This window comes from Solenopsis invicta, chromosome 4, assembly GCF_016802725.1.
Source record: "Solenopsis invicta isolate M01_SB chromosome 4, UNIL_Sinv_3.0, whole genome shotgun sequence".
Taxonomy (NCBI): domain Eukaryota; kingdom Metazoa; phylum Arthropoda; class Insecta; order Hymenoptera; family Formicidae; genus Solenopsis; species Solenopsis invicta.
Genome location: NC_052667.1, coordinates 19,720,126 through 19,738,136, shown reverse-complemented (window position 1 = coordinate 19,738,136; position 18,011 = coordinate 19,720,126). Strand labels below are relative to the sequence as shown.

At 30.0% G+C, this 18,011-nt stretch overlaps 2 protein-coding genes and 1 long non-coding RNA gene across 8 annotated transcripts; 2 read left to right on the top strand and 1 right to left on the bottom strand.

Moving 5' to 3' along the window:
* Positions 1-878: 878 nt before the first annotated feature.
* On the bottom strand, positions 879-1,414 carry LOC120357661. The gene is made up of 2 exons (XR_005574679.1): positions 1,099-1,414; positions 879-917 (listed from the first exon to the last, which is right to left on the bottom strand). It is a non-coding gene; the product is annotated as an uncharacterized LOC120357661 (long non-coding RNA).
* Positions 1,415-3,716: 2,302 nt separating this feature from the next.
* Positions 3,717-4,989, top strand: LOC105198065 (prefoldin subunit 6). Its single transcript, XM_039448752.1, has 4 exons — positions 3,717-3,795; positions 4,136-4,204; positions 4,306-4,504; positions 4,581-4,989. Exons 1-4 carry the CDS (start codon positions 3,750-3,752, stop codon positions 4,708-4,710), a joined length of 444 nt encoding a protein of 147 aa, XP_039304686.1. The 5' UTR covers positions 3,717-3,749; the 3' UTR covers positions 4,711-4,989.
* Positions 4,581-17,926, top strand: LOC105199188 (serum response factor homolog A). 6 transcript variants are annotated; one of them, XM_039448750.1, is made up of 4 exons: positions 4,581-4,683; positions 15,097-15,171; positions 15,445-15,753; positions 17,617-17,926. In XM_039448750.1, the coding sequence occupies exons 2-4, from the start codon at positions 15,141-15,143 to the stop codon at positions 17,730-17,732; spliced, it is 456 nt and encodes a 151-aa protein (XP_039304684.1). In that variant the 5' UTR covers positions 4,581-4,683; positions 15,097-15,140; the 3' UTR covers positions 17,733-17,926. The 6 variants fall into 6 exon arrangements, with proteins under 6 accessions (XP_039304684.1, XP_039304681.1, XP_039304685.1 ...); XM_039448747.1 differs by having other exon boundaries at positions 15,025-15,171; XM_039448751.1 differs by lacking the exon at positions 15,097-15,171 and adding an exon at positions 9,715-9,831.
* The last annotated feature ends 85 nt before the right edge of the window (positions 17,927-18,011 follow it).

The following is an 18,011-nucleotide window of genomic DNA, read 5'->3' as shown; positions in this document are numbered from 1 at the left end:
TCGGTCTAACTGGTTGCCTATTCATACAGGCGCGCATGGTGGTACACAACTGCGTACGCTTTGTCACGTCGGCAATATCTTACCGACATGTCGAAGCGTACGCAGTTGTGTACCACCATGCGCGCCTGTACGAATAGGCAACCAGTTAGACCGACATGTATGTGAACGCAACACCCTGTACTATCTAGCCTCAGCATACATCTATCCGATCATTAATATTTTGCTTTAAACAATAATTGTTTAAAAAAAAAGAAGTAATTTTGTTTTGTTAATGTCGCCGTTTTTGCAATTTTATAAATTTTATTAATTATTTAGGTATATGCTGTGTGTTTTTACATAAACTAACGAAATTTTGTTTTACATTAATTTTGTGACGTCGGCATTGCACGGCGCAAATTCAAGCATTAAATGTGCTGTTTTTTTAAATTTTTCAACACCAAAAAAATTTTTTTAAATAGCTTAGATAGTGAATATTAGATAGTGAATATTATTATGTACTTTGTCCAGATTCAATAAATTTTGTCATTACAAAAAAATCGAGAAAAAAACGGCCGTTTACATGAGGTTCCCCCTTTAATATACAAGATGATTATTAATAAATGTCCCCACATTTTACCATCGGAGCACACATTTGTAATTTCTAATATAATAATATATTAGAAATAAATATCCGACGGTAAATCGTGCTCTGATGGTAAAAAGTAGGAACATTCATTAATAATCACCCTGCATATTCATTTTAAATATTATTATATATAACTATATATAAATATACACAATATTATAACATATTCTAAGAGTTTGCGATTTCCCTTTTTTGTATTGTTTAATGTCGGTTGAGGTAGTAGCTCTGCGTTCGCTACAAGTCGATTTTTTTGTTCACCTCGTGGTTAAGTCAGCCCCGTGGAAGGCTCGCTCTGAGAGGAAGATAGTTTAAATGATAAACTCACAGATCGTAGGAGTGATCTTCTTTAATTGAATAGAAATTACTTCAAACACCTTTGTTCCACTCGAGCTACTCGACAGATCACAACTCTCTCTTTTTCTATGCAAAGTCTGCGAACGTAATTGTAACGAAGATTCGTGCTAATCTGTTACCTTCAGTTTTGGGAGCGCTTCAATTTCCTGTCGCGGAATCCCTCCTTCTTGGAATCGGACAATAGTTTCCTCGAATCGGCGAGCAGGAGAGAGAGAGAAAGTAGGTAGTGTTTAATCGTTACAGCAGATCTTCGAACGTGAAAACGAATAACAAAGATTACGGTCCATTTCACTCATGCTGCGCATGTTGTACATGTATCATTTCGTTCGTATTTAATATTTGAGGAATTACACGGATAACGTGATTATGCCATGCGCATTACGAGTGTGCGTGAAACGAAACGTAGCCAAAATCGACAATGTTTTCGTACGAACGACCGAAGCGTCTCGTTACAGCAGTTATTTTAAGATTTGAGAGGATGGATAATTTTAGATTATGCTTCAACATTTATAAAACACAAAATATAGTAATGAAGTATTGAAAATTATACATAATTAATTGATTACATTAGTTAATTATATATTAAAATAACAGGATTGACATTAAACTTTACATTTATAATATATAATTAATGTAATTATATAAATATATATATATATATATATATATATATATATATATATATATATGTATAATAAATGTAATCAATAATTATAAGTTGTTTTCAGTATTTAATTACTCTGCACATAAGCGGTCATTAATCATGCTTTCCCCGTGTAATCCTTTTTTCCTTATATTTTCATATACATGTAACGTATCCTATATTGAGATTTTATAATAATTTGTGTTCAATATGGCCGTCTCAATAAGATTTTTTTACGTTTTTGTTCACACAACACACTTAAATATGAGAGTGTAGTGTGAACACAGACTCACTCAGCCCACAATATTTAAAAAAATTTTTTAAATATTTATTTAATAATAATTTTTTATTGTACAATTCATTATAACAAAAATATTTATTAAACATTTATTTATCATTAATTAAATATTTAAAATAATGATTTATAAAAAATATTTATTTAATATTTATTTAACATTTATTTAACATTTTTTTAACATTAATAAAGTATTTAAAATAATAATTTGGGAAAATATTTATTTAACGTTTATTTAACATTTATTTATTATTTATTTCACATTAATTTTTTATTTAAAAAAACATTTTTTAAAAACATTAGTTTAACATTTATTTAACATTAATTTAATATTTATTTTACATTAATTTTTTATTTTAAACAACAATTTTAAAAACATTAATTTAATATTGATTGAATATTAATTTAATATTTATTTAATATTTATTTTAATCTTTTTTAAATAAACGTTTTTAAACGTTTATTTAATATTGTTTAAGTTATAAATTTATTTTTTATGGATTATTTAATTGAAAATATGATTTTAATAAGCACTTTTTAAATGTTTATTTAATATTAATTTTTTTTATTTATTTTTTATTTCTATAAAATTATGTTTATTTATTATTTATTTAACATTTAAGCTATTTATTTTCCAATTATATTATATTTCAAAATTCGTTTAAAAAATGTTTCAATAACATTTACGAAAATCAGTAAAAAATTAACTTAATTATATTATTTATATAAATAATATAAATTTATATATATTTCATCTTTTTGACATGTATTGACCTGATCTATCAGTAATGTACATGTATTAGCACAAAGTGTTTACAGATCATCACGAGGGATCAGTTCGCCGCGATCACAGAGATCAAGCAACGTTCACCGGAGTCGCAACTTGAATGGATGACCGCGTGGAAATTTCGGAAAAAAAAATTTTTAAGAAAAAACCTTAATATTAAAAAAAAATTGTTTAATATAAAAAGAAGCATAAATCTGCTAATTTTACCGTTTTGGAAAATTTTTTTATTGCAAAAGTTTTTAAAATGTTTTTGTTTTTAATATTGTTTTGCTCATTTATGCTTCATTAAAAAAAAACGTTTTTTTTAACATTTAATAAACATTTTCTTTAAATGTTTAAAAAACATTTTTATAATATTTAAAAAACATTTTTTTAAACGTTAAAATAAATACTTCTTTAATGAAGAAAAGGCACTTAACCCATTATTTTTAACGTTTTCATAAATGTTTTTAAAAATGTTTTTTAAATGTTTCTAAAAATATTTTTTAAATATTGTGTGCTAATTGGGGTGCCTCAAAATACTATAACTGCGCACTAGTAGTGCTCAGTAGTATTTTTCTACAAGAGTTCTGACTGGGCTGGTACAATCAACATTACCAAATTCGGCTATATTGTAAAAGCTGGGACACATGAGTCCAGCAATGTTGTATTTGTTTAAGATCTCACTCTTTAGACCGCAATACATACATCTGCCTTGATTTAAGTACCATGATGTTATTGAAAAGTCAAATTATACGAGCACTGAGTTGATATATCGCACAAACTACAGTGCAGTTTGCATTCGTTATATTATTGTTCCATATATTATTGTTCCATTATATTATTGTTCCATTGCAATTATGTTTCACTTTTTTTACAGTTAAAAGTTAGTTATAAAAATTATAATTATTTCAATTTAATCAAACAATTCTTTTTTTTTAATTATATACTTTTTAATTTAATAGAACGATGAGAATGAAATAAACGAGAAACTATCGAGATATATCGAATCGAATCGCACAAAGCGCGATGCAATACGATCGAAGGTCGAAGATCCAAGGCTCAAATGCTAATTTGGTTATGGCTTTGTTTACACCGAATACTTGATACGCGTAATATTTAGTAACTTTCTATTCAATTATCTTAATTTCGGTAATAAATTTAATGAATAGTATATTAAGCTGGTACAATATGAATCAAGATAATTAATTAAATATAGATATCACGTATACATTTACACGTATTGTCAAAATTAAGACAATTTAATAGAAAGTTATTTGTTAGTATGCGTGTCAAGTGTTCGGTGTAAACTAGGTCTATGTTGGTGAAGTCTTTTTCGTGACTGCGTGTTGTTGCGTCTTCTCTGCACGAATCTCCGGTGTTAACATTGAACAACTCGATTGTAAAGTTATGTTATTTGATTGCGGTTGATTTTTCTTGACTTGTTTAAAGATATCTTTCGGATAATCATGATGGAGGAAATTCAAATCGAAATCGACAAGTTAAGACGAATCGAAAATGGTTAAGAGACATCTTAATAAGAATAAATGTTTTTCTGGAAAGTAATGTAAGCTCTTTTCTTTATCTCATTATTTTTAATCTATTTCCTATTGCACTCGTAGAATACAGCAAGACACTGAGCCAGCTGAGACAAAAACTAGATGGACAGTTGCATGAAAATACAATGGTGAAAAAGGAGTTCGACATTTTGAAGGAGGAAAACGACGTGTTCAAGCGTATAGGACCTGTACTCGTGAAGCAAGACTTGTGTGAGGCCAAACAGAACGTTGACAAACGCATGGATTACATCAAGTCTGAATTGTAAGTTTGTTTGGATTATAAAGTCGAGTTTCAAGTCTGGATTCAGAAACTTAACATATAAGGGAACGAATTTCAGAAAATGGGTAGATGACAAGATATCCACTTCAGGCAAGGAGTTGGATTCACAGAGGGATGTGATAGATAAACTGCAACAAACATATCAGCAAGCCCAAATTAAGGTATCAATAAACCAGTCAAAATCCTAATACTGTACAGACTTTGTTTTGTGGAATTATCAATTATATAATTAGGTTATATTTTGATATTCATTGCCAGAACTAAAAATCTATAATGTATATAATGTGCTACAGAATTTTAGTATTGACAGTGAATATTTGCATGTAGCCTTTGATATCTAATGATAAATGCTTAAGTAATATTGTTACATATAGTTTCATCATTTGGTACACGAGTGTCTTGCTCGTTTCATTTATTTATACTTTAGAGACAAATTATAAATAACAATATATTAATACAAATCTTGACTATGTGTCACAATCATTGAAGTGCAATTTATATAAATTAAAAACTAAACTTTCCAGAATATTCCTCTTTTTAGAATTAATTGGTTCTTATATCAATTAATAAGGCTATTATCCAGACAGCACACATCCAAAATCAGGATACCTCAGATCTTAAGATACCTCAGCTTTAAAAAAAAGTGAAGAAAAATCATAAAATTTAGGAGCTTGTATGTTAATTATATACTTATCCTCAAACTTGAACTTTTTGTTTACATATTTTACATAGAAGACATTACCATTTTTTAAATAATCAAATTTAAATAATAATAACGATAACTTTTATTTAAAAATACTTTATAATATTGATAAATATTAATATGGAAAAATTTTTTAAAAGTTTATAATAATGATTTGAATAACAAACATCACATTTTTATAATATTTATTGAAGAGAATTCATGAACATTTCATATTTTTACTTTAAAATGATGTGGTAGAACTATATCTTTTTTTTATCTAAATTAAACTTTATTCTTTGTTTTATAGTTGTTCAAAATTCCAATATTTTGTTTGTGATTAAAGTACTTAAAATTCTCCTTTTAAGAATTAATGCTATTTAAAAAAATTGTTTCTTAAAAATACTATATAATTAAAATTTTACAAAATATAGAAATATTTAAATGTTAATCATAGGTCAAGTTCTTATATTATGTGAAAAAATTGAAGAATCCTTAGTCGCATAATTTTTTACGATGAAATTATTAAAATTGTGATTAAGTGATAATTATTTCAAGTTAGGTGAATATGAAGGGTATCTGTAAGTAGCGTGGAATTGTGATGGACAATTTTTCAAAAGACTCAATTTTCTTGATTGATCTAGATAGAAGACTTAAAAATCAACTATCAGAAACTCAATCTTTTAGCAACTTTTAGCTCCTAACTGTACATACATACATACATACATACATACATACATACATACATACATACATACATACATACATACATACATACATACATACATACATACATACATACATACATACATACATACATACATACATACATACATACATACATACATACATACATACATACATACATACATACATACATACATACATACATACATACATACATACATACATACATACATACATACATACATACATACATACATACATACATACATACATACATACATACATACATACATACATACATACATACATACATACATACATACATACATACATACATACATACATACATACATACATACATACATACATACATACATACATACATACATACATACATACATACATACATACATACATACATACATACATACATACATACATACATACATACATACATACATACATACATACATACATACATACACACATACACACATACACACATACACACACGCGCACGCGCACGCACGCACGCGCACACGCACGCACGCACGCACGCACGCACGCACGCACGCACGCACGCACGCACGCACGCACGCACGCACGCACGCACGCACGCACGCACGCACGCACGCACGCACACACACACACACACACACACACATACATATAACGTTTTCTTGTGCACCATTGTGCACTAGTGTAGAACCAAATTCGCTATTATAGACACAATGGATGTAGTTGTTCTTTTTAACTGAACTGGTTGTACATACTAGTTCACACTTTATCCGTATCACCTTCACGTTAGAAGAAGAAAGATATCTCTCATATATGTGATGTCTCTTATAAATATGATATCTGTTACACACATTATTGTATATTATTAGATGAAAAAGAAACAATTTATCATTATCATCAGCTGCAGAATATAATGTAAGACTTTTTTTTTACTTACTACGAAATTTTTTATATAGTGTGTCTAATAACACAAGAGATGAATCATTCAATATCTACATATTTCAATTTTCACACAACTGACTCCATTTGTTCTTACAATAGATTCAATGATGCAAATAGCATTAGAAACTAATAAAAAATTAATTTCCTTTCTCGTTTTAACATCTTAAAAATAAAAATACTCTTTTCAAATCGGCATTTGAATTTGAAAGTAATCTTAGGATATTTACAAGTGCAGTTAAAGTAGAATATTTTCTCTTTTGTATTTATTTTTACTTTTTAAAATTGTCTATATTAAAATATAATTCTGAGTGTTTTTCCTGTTTTTGTAAAATCTAAATGTAATATATGAAAACCGTTATTCCTTTTTTAAATTGCTTTTATCAAAACCTCTCATGGTTTGACTGATAAAAGAAACGTGATTATTCTAAATAAAGCATTTCTATCCGTATCACTTAAATTAAAATTGTTTGCGGAAGAAAAACTTTTAATGCAGAATAAAAATCAGTTAATAAAATTTAAATTTATTAGCTGGTAATTTTTTACAAATTTTCTCGGCAGCCATAATATAAAATTGTAAACAATATTATGTAATAGTATGTAATATTTTTAATACATTTATATTTTTGGTAACCATTAATTGTCTCAGATATTCTTCATATTCTGATCCTAAAACAAATATTTTTGAAACGTTTCTGATTGTTATGTCGGAAAAATATGACATTTAGGTAAATATTTTAAAAAATTGTTACAAACCGTCAAAAATAATATTAATTATTAATACAAGAACTAAATCCTTATTTCTTCATCTTTTTCAAATTTTTGGAAAAAAATTGTTAAAATATTTCAAAATGCACTTTAAAAATAATAAATATGCTTTTTCATTGTACACTAATAAATTAGGTCTATTTTTTTCACTTATAACTGTTTCAGTCAAAAATTTGTCATTATAAAAAATAAAGAGTGCAACACAGTGAATCACTTTATCCTTGTTTATTAATGAATAAGGATAAGATAATGTATTGTGTTACGCTATATCAATTGAGTTGCTTGTTGCTGTCCGTTATTAGAATAGTTTAATTTGCCGCTTAATATAACGTAGTTGACATAGCAAGATAATGACTTGTTTACACCGAGCACTTGATAGGCGTACTAACTAGTAATTTTCTATTAATTTGTCTTGATTTCGGCAATAAATTTAAAAAATAGTATATTAAGTTGGTACAATATGAATCAAGATAATTAAATATATGTATTATGTATACATGCATTATCGACAGTAAGATAAATTAATAGAATGTTACGAGTTAGTACGCGTATCAAGTGCTCGGTGTAAACTAGGCCAATACCGGCATTTCGATTTATAATTCGATCCAATTTAAAGTCGATTATCTGTTTCTTTTTACCTACAAAAGAAGAGATAAATTGTGCAAAAAAACAGCTAAAAAGAACAGACTCAACTCTGAGTCGGGTCGAGTCATGACGGCGGCCGCAGACGCGTGACGATGCGATACATTTTAGAGTCCTATATAAAGAGAGAAGCGATATTGATCATATTGATGTCCGAAGCTCTGGTTGGTAATCTGATTGATACTTGATTGGCTAAGCGAGCAGCCATATTGTGACCACAGCTGTTTGTAGAATGATACGAATGGTGTTTGATGACGTTAGAGCGGTCCCAAAATAGTGGTGGAGGACTCAATTGGATACTGAAGGTTGTGGTGGGGGTTCGATGTCGCTTTTCTCTTTATATAGGACTCTAATACATTTTATGATCTAGTTTACACCGAACACTTGACACGCATACTAACAAGTAACTTTCTATTAAATTGTTTTAATTTTGACAATACGTGTAAATGTATACGTGATATCTATATTTAATTATCTTGATTCATATTGTACCAGCTTAATATACTCTTCATTAAATTTATTATCAAAATTAAGATAATTGAATAGAAAGTTACTAAATATTACGCGTATCAAGTATTCGGTGTAAACAAAGCCTATAGCGTTTTTCATTGGGAAAACTAGTGCGCACTGAATGTGCACTCGCCGCTGACAATTGGACGTTTCGGTTCGCGCGATGACAGTGCCAACGGAAACACCCAATTACCTGCAGCAAGTGCACATTCAGTGCGCACTAGTTTTCCCAATGAAAAACGCTATTATTTAGTTTATTGATAAAAGCTGCATACGTATTTTCACTGTATAATATAACGTATACTATATACGTATTATCATTGGATTGCATTGCGCACTAATCTGCGGCCGCATTAACAAAGCGAGTTTTCAAGATTAGGGCCCCAAGTTACTACTTACACAATGTGACCAATATATAGAAATTAAATTGAGTTATCTAGAATATTTTACCTCAGTGAAGTTAGCCGGGCAACTTCAACGTATCGAACTTTAATTAATTGCATTCGTTTGGTGGTCGTTTGGTGGTCTTTGGTAGTCTAGTCCGATCGTTTGGTGGTTAGTCGTTTTCCTGTAAAATAAAGAAGTAATTTTCGGTGTGAAGTTAGTCGGACAATTTTTATTTTTCAACAGTTGTATTTTTCATCGCGATATTCATGACCACCAAACGATTCCGCGTCGAATGAGCCCTGTTTGAGTTAAATCGATTGAAAAATAATATTTATCTACCAAATTACACAGCTTAGGTCACGTTTTCATGCAACCCATGGCGTGAGCGTACGGTTTTTTCTATTTTCCGGGAAAACGATTGACCACCAAACGTTTTTATCGCGATATTCGTGACCTCCAAACGATTCCGCGTCGAATAAGCCCTGTTTGAGTTAAATCGATTGAAAAATAAAAATTGTCCGACTAACTTCACACCGAAAATTACTTCTTTATTTTACAGGAAAACGACTAACCACCAAACGATCGGACTAGACTACCAAAGCCACCAAACGACCACCAAACGAATGCAATTAATTAAAGTTCTATACGTTGAAGTTGCCCGGCTAACTTCACTGAGGTAAATATTTTGTAACTGTTGTAATTCTTGATTTATTTAATTAACGAATTACACTATAGAGAATATAAAAGAACGTATACAGAACACGCACGATCTTGATGACAGACATAAGACAAGTGACACATATGTAATACATAGCAACGATATAGAAATCATATTGAACATGTATCGTTAGCTTATTTCATACAGCACCAACACTCTTTTATATTTACTAGATTAAATTATTAATTCTAACACACCCTCTTAATCTAGTGAGTATAAACAATTTCAGTTATTAAAGTTTAAATCCTTTTTAAACCTAGTCCTTTTGTACAAAATTTATGCTTTGGACCATTTAAAGACTTAGTAAATATATCAGCTATCATCTTGTCAGTTGAAACATATTTAAGTGTAATTAAATTTCTGTCAACAGTTTGTCTGACAAAATGATATTTGATTTCAATGTGTTTTGTCTTGTTATGAAACACAGGATTACATGCCAACTTTTGTGCATTCTGATTATCATTACATAAGATAATTTTCTCATCATAACTAATTAATTCATTTAACAAGCCTTTTAAATGTATAGCTTCCTTGGCAGACTCGGAAAGAGCAATATATTCTGCTTCTGTACTCGATAATGCCACTAAACACTGTTTTTGAGCCTCCCAAGATATTGCACCATTTCCTAGAATAAATACAAAACCAGTATAAGACTTTCGATCATTTAAATCATTTGCCCAGTCTGCATCACAGAAACCAACCACATTCAAAGAATTAGTTTTTTGATAAGTTAAAGAATAATCGATTGTCCCTTTTAAATATCTTAGAATTCTTTTTGCAGCTTTCCAATGCTGGGCATCATGATTTAAATTGAATTGACTTAAATAGCTAGTTACAAAAGCAATATCAGGTCTAGTATTAACTGCTAAAAACATTAAAGCTCCAATTAATTGTTGGTAGGGTACATCAATATTTTCTTTTTCATTATAATTTAACTTAGAACCAACTTCCATAGGAGTAACAACATCTTTCGCTTCAGTTAAATTAAATCTAACAAGTAATTCCTGAATAAAATCTTTTTGATTGATACTAATTGTATTCATGAAATTATCTTTATGTATATTTAAACCTAAACATCATTTAGCTTTTCCTAAATCTTTAATTTTAAAACACTTCATTAATTGATCTTTAAGTTTTAAACAATCTTTCTCATCATTAGAGAAAATCAAAAAATCATCCACATATAATGCAATAATTATAATAGATTTGTCTAAAACTTTAAAGTATATACAGGCTTCATAATTTGATTTTTTGAAACCTAATTTTTCCAAAACATTTTCAACCTTTTTGTTCCAAACTCTGGAAGATTGTTTGAGACCATAGATCGCTCTTTTCAATAAACATACTTTTTCTTTATTATTTGAATCTATGAAACCTTCTGGCTGATACATATAGATTTTTTCTGATAATTCACCATTTAGAAAGGCAGTATCGACATCCAAATGATCTATATTTAAATTTAATTCAGCTGAAAGTGCAATTAATAATCTTATACTTGAATGTCTTACTACTGGCGAGAAAGTTTCATAGTAATCTACACCGTATTCTTGGGTAAAACCTTTAGCTACTAAACGAGCTTTATATTTGACTATTTCACCCATTGTATTTCTTTTAGTACGAAATACCCACTTATTTTTAACTATTTTTTGATTCTCTGGAGGATCTACCAAAGTCCAAACCTTATTTTTCGCCATTGAATGAAGTTCTGCTCTCATTGCTTCTTTCCATTTATCGTGGTCATCTCGCTTCAAAACTTCAGTAAGATTCTTAGGATCACTTGGCTCACAGGTTGCTTGAAACAGGAAATAATCGGAAAACTTCTTGCTACTTCTATTTCTTTTAGGATATCTTCTCTCTGTTTCTCTAATGTCTTCTCCTACATTATCTTGATCCTCTTGATCTTGATTTTTATCATTATCTTGATCCACTTGATCTTGATCTTTATGATCTTGATGTCTATTCTCTGTTTCTCTATTGTCTTCTTCAGCATCTTGTTGTTCTTGATCTGTTAAACTTTGAAATTCTTCTTCATCTTCTTCAGATCTTCTTTCTGATCTAATATCATTTTGTTGTATGTCTTCTTCAGAAGAAAGAACTTCTTTGTCTTCATTACTCAAATGAATATAAGAATTTAAATTATTATCTGCTTCACTTCTTTCTTCTATTGAAAATTTATTTTCCAAGAAAACAACATCTCTTGCTCTGATAATCTTTCCTTTATCTTCTATATCAAATAATCGGTAGCCTTTGGAATCTTCACAATAACCAACAAATATATAGGGTTTTCCTTTTGCATCCCATTTATTTCTTAGATTCTTTGGAACATGTACATATGCTAGACAACCAAAGACTTTTAAATGACTGAGATCTATTTTTTTACCTGTCCATATCTCTTGAGGAGTTGCTCCTTTAATTATTTTATGTGGAGAACGATTTTTTAAATAGACAGCAGTATTAACTGCTTCTGCCCACATCTTGTGATCACAATTAGCAACATGCATCATACAACGTGCTTTTTCTACGATTGTCCTATTAAATCTTTCCGCCACTCCATTCTGTTCCGGAGTATAAGGAATTGTAAATTGATGTCTGATGCCCTTTGATTTCAGATAAGCCTTAAATTCCTGACTAAGATATTCTCGTCCATTATCAGTGCGAAGAACCTTTATTGTATGACCTGTTTCATTCTCCACCATGACTTGATATTCCTTGAATATTGAATATACTTCATTTTTCGAAGCAAGAAAATAAGCATGAACTTTTCTTGAGAAATCATCTATAAAAGTAAGAATGTACCTTTTTCCACTCCAAGAATAATCAGGCATAGGGCCACACAAATCAGAATGAATAATCTCAAGTAAATTTCTAGCTCTACTTGATTGAATTCTTTTGAATGGCTTCCTTGTTTGTTTACCTTGTAAGCATGCAATACATTGCTCACCTTTTTCATCAGCGAAACTAACTCCTGTTGCTAAACCTTGTTTCAATAAATTCATACTTATACGATTGAGATGTCCAAGTCTTCTATGCCAGATATCTTCACCATCCAGATGCTTCGCCAGATTTCCGACTTCTGTTTCCAATTCTTCTGTATCCAATTTATATAAACCATTATGAATTGAAGCTGTTACAACTACTTCACCTTCGATTGAACAGTCTTCAGTATCATAAACTTGACAACCTTCGGAATTAAAAATAACAATGTAATTATTTTTAATCATTTTACTTACAGAAAGCAGATTGGTTTTTAAATCTGGTACATAGACTACTTCAGAAATTCTCTTCGGACCATTTCTTGTAGAAACCAGTACATCTCCTGTACCATAAGCCTTTAACTTATGTCCACTAGCAACAGCAATATTATGAGAAGTATTTGAATTAAAATTTTCAAACCAGTCCTTCTTGTTTGAAAGATGTGTAGTCGCTCCTGAATCGATGTACCAATCTTCCGAATCTGAATTCTTCACTGACACAAGTAAAGCTTTATCAGCTTTATCCTTCTTGCTTGTCGTTTTTTCTTGCTTATCCTTCACATTATCTTTATTTTCCCTTTTATTAGGACAATTATATTTTAAATGACCTTCTTTTAAACATTTATAACAAACCACCTTTCTTTTGTTGTACACTTTATTATTTTTTTAATAAAGCGCCTTTTCGCTTGAGCTATTAGAATATTTAATATCCTGCAATAGCTTAGCTTTAACAAAATCACTGGTCAATCTGATGTTAGCACTTTCTAAGGCCATTACCATAGGATTATAATCTTCTGTAAGTCCACTTAACATAATGACAGCAACAAATTCGTCGTCTAACGCAGCATCCATATCAGCTAACTTCTGTGAAATAGACATTATCTCACTTACATAAAGTTCCATATTTTTGAAATTCTGCAACTTCATTCCTGACAATGTGCGTAGCAACGTCAATCTTCTTGACAGTCCTTTGTCTTCATATGCTTTTTGTAAATTTGACCAAGCTTCTTTTGCATTTTCAGCAGATCTCACATACGCATACGCAGAAGATTTTATCATTAAGCATATTTTCGCTAAAGCTTTCTGATCTCTTCGTTTCTTCTCGACTTCTGAAGTTGTGTCTTCTTCAGGATAACCCTCTATCGCAGCCCACAAATTTTCATGAATCAGGGCCATCTTCATGCCGAATTTCCAGTTATTGTAACTTTCGCGTCCTTCTAGCTTTTCAAAAGCAAGATGAATTGCCGATTCACTTATTTTAATGCTCGGCAGACGTGAAACTATTTAACTGATTAAATACGGCAAAATTAAACCTGATAGAAACTTAGATCCTGCTTGAACTTCTGTCTATCCGTTTTTGTGTCTGGTTTTCTATCCGTTTCTTATATTCGTCTCAATTAATCTATATGGAAGCTTCTGGGCCCATAACCTGTTGTAATTCTTGATTTATTTAATTAACGAATTACACTATAGAGAATATAAAAGAACGTATACAGAACACGCACGATCTTGATGACAGACATAAGACAAGTGACACATATGTAATACATAGCAACCAAGGTCCGTGGATTGGCGTTGGAGAGGAAGGAAGGTCGTTGCATAGCCACCATTTTCGAGACAGCGAGTCAATGTTAGTGTACATAGGTACTACAGCTATTAGTTGTATGAGCGAGCAAGTGTGCAGTAAAAGTATGGCCGCCGCCATTTTCGTTCTACATCGTTGAAGTGGATGCAACGACCTTCCTTCCCCTCTAACGCCAATCCACGGACCTTGATAGCAACGATATAGAAATCATATTGAACATGTATCGTTAGCTTATTTCATACAGCACCAATACTCTTTTATATTTACTAGATTAAATTATTAATTCTAACAGTAACTATATTATTTAGTTTTATTATGGAAGTTTTGGGTAGAGTCCTATATAAAGAGAGAAGCGACATCAAACCCCCACCACAACCTTCAGTATCCAATTGAGTCCTCCACCGCCATTTTGGGACCGCTTTAACGTCATCAAATACCATTCGTATCATTCTGCAAACAGCTGTGGTTAGGTTAGGCCACAATATGGCTGCTCGCTTAGCCAATCAAGTATCAATCAGTTTACCAATCAGAGCTTCGGACATCAATGTCGCTTCTCTCTTTATATAGGACTCTAGTTTTGGGTAATCCCCCCAGGTAGGAAATTACAATTGGCAATCAACTAATATGGTAACTTTACATTAAACGAATTACTGCATGTTACTGCAGTGGCGGTCTCAAGGTGATAGCACTTTTATTTAACTTTACCATCGATGAGCGTACCCGCTATGAACAACGTATCGAGTAAGTATTACATAAATTTACATTATAATTATATATTATTAATAAGTTTATTACCGTTAATGTTACCTATGATACGTAACTTAATTTTGCTATAATGCTATGAGGAATCATCAGTATCCACGGCGCTCGACTTCAGTAGCGACAGGACACCGATGACTCGTTGAATTATATCATCATTATTAATTATTACTATTATATATATATATATATATATATATATATATATATATATATACACATCTATTATTACTATTATTATTATACTTTTTCCAGATGATCTGAATTTAGGCAAGATGGTTGTAAATGGTGATGGGGCTAACGAAAGCTCTGTTCAACATCAACAGTTCATACTGCAGCAAGTACAGCAGCAACTGCGAGAGTTGCAGAAGGAACTGCAAGAAATAAGAACACAACAGCAGCAGCAGCTGCAAGATTTTCGTCAACAACTGCTAGAAGAGCTGCAACAGCAACTGCAACATTACCAGCAGGAACAACAACTGCAGCAGGAACAGCAACTGCAGCAAGAACAGCAACTGCAGCAGGAACAGCAACTGCAGCAGGTGCAGCAACAACAAATACGTGGTATATAATTTATTGTGAAAATTTATTATGAAAAAGGGATGGAAAATAACAAGTTACAATAACACTGTTATTCATTACTTTTTTGTAATTTTGTAATAATGGGCATGTTCAGCACATTCAACAGTTAAGTGTGCACTTGCGTTATTAGTGTATTCTTCGAGATCTAAAAGTCTGATTGGATGATCTAGAAGACTACATACATGTTGAATCTGCTGAAAGCAGCCAATATAATAGTAATAGTAAGGCCAAGATTATATCATTTTAGTTAACTTCAGTTAACTTTGTTCCAAGGGAATAGTCACTTTTAACAATTAACTCATCATTATGTGTGCTATTCATTGAAAAATACTAACTTATAACTACTCATGAGTCCAAGTAACATTACTTTTGTATTATTTTTGTTCATTACATAACAAGTCAACTAACGAATTACTTTTTTCAATAATTAATGTATAATGACGAGTGGTTTATTAAAAATAATTGTTCCTCGATCTTAGCATTATCATTAACATTATGAAAAATTTTAACATCATTACAAAATTGTTATTACAAAATAAAACGTAACGATAAAGTAACAGCTTCCTATCCCTGTGAAAAACATACACAGTTGGATAACTAGTTAAAAAATTAAAATTGAAAAAATTAAACATAAGGTTAGTAGGCCTATGTCAATCATAGTGGTTCTTAATTCTGAATAATTTTTAATTTTTACAATTTTCAACTTATTCAAACTGCGCGCCACATATTCGTCGAACTTGAAATACAGAGGACGCTTGCATGAAATTAAAATCAGAAGATCAAGGTTCGAACCTTAGCTAAAACTGCATTCCAATATATTCTGATAGTACTAAAAATTTATAATTTACATGTACTATAGATTTCAGTATTGGCAGAAAATTTTGGAATGCAGCCTGAGGTGTTATTTTTTGCAATAAAATTTTGCATAGTTTTTCAGGATCCTATAGATGCTTCTGGGGGTCAACCACATAACTTCTTCCCTAAGGTAGAAAGGTGTAAAGTGAAATCTCTAACCATTGAAGTTAATGGTTAGAGATTTCACTTTTTGAAGTATATTGGTCGGTATTCATTATTGATTTTTATTTCAAGACCATCTTAAATCCTAAGATGCTAATACAACTCTCTGATTAGTTCTAATAATTTTAAAATGATCTTAAATATAAAAATCGACTATGTGAAAATCAACCTATATTTCAAGTCCGATGAATATGCGGCACAGTTTGAAATTCACAGTTTGAAATTCACAGTTGGTGAATGTAAAAATTAAAGTTATTTAACACTAATATAAGAATCACTATGACTAACATAAACCTGCTAACCTTATGTTTAATTTCATCAATCCGACGTGATTTATTGCTTAAATAATTAAGTTTCAAAGTTAATAACTTTTAATTTTAAGTACTTAATTTTGAGTTTTTTTTATTTTAATTGTTATTTTTTGAAAACACAAATTTGCAGTTTTTAACTTTTTGTTAAGTTAAAAATTTATAAAAGAAATAATATAAAAGAAAAACATAAATTTTCACATAAAAAACAATGGCCAAATAAATTGTTATTCTATTTCCACTTAATTTACAAATAAAATTTTAAATTTATTAGCGATATACATTGTAATTATTATTAAGAATAATATAATTTTTTTAAAATTCAACATTCTAATTTAATGTAAATAATATTCAAAATTATAAATATTAATTTAATTAAAGATAATTTTGTATTTATTAACTTCATTTAGCTTTAACTTAATTAGAAAAGATATTAATTTACTAAACTTTGATACACATATATACATATATATTTTATTAAATATTTACTTTATCTTGTTATTTGATTTTTTTTTTCCAGTACGCCAACGCGGAACGGGGCGCAGGCGATCACGTAGCCGTTGGTATTTTAATTACCATGGAGATTTTACTTATTCATTCCGAGGACGGCGACAGATATTTCATATCCAAATGTAACAAAACAAACATAAAGACATAAAGTAAAATTGGGCGTTATTTTACTACAAATAGCTTTTTCCCGTTATATAAATTAAATGAAAACCACTTGAGTTTTATTTTTTTTTTTTAATGTAAAACAATCATATTTCCAGGAATATATATTCTCTTTCTAACTGATGCAATAAAGATTTTATAAATTTTTTTGACATATATATGTATTACTTGTTAATTATATATATGTATTATATATATGTACTCGTTAAATTACATATCACTTTGCGATATTATTTCTTTAAG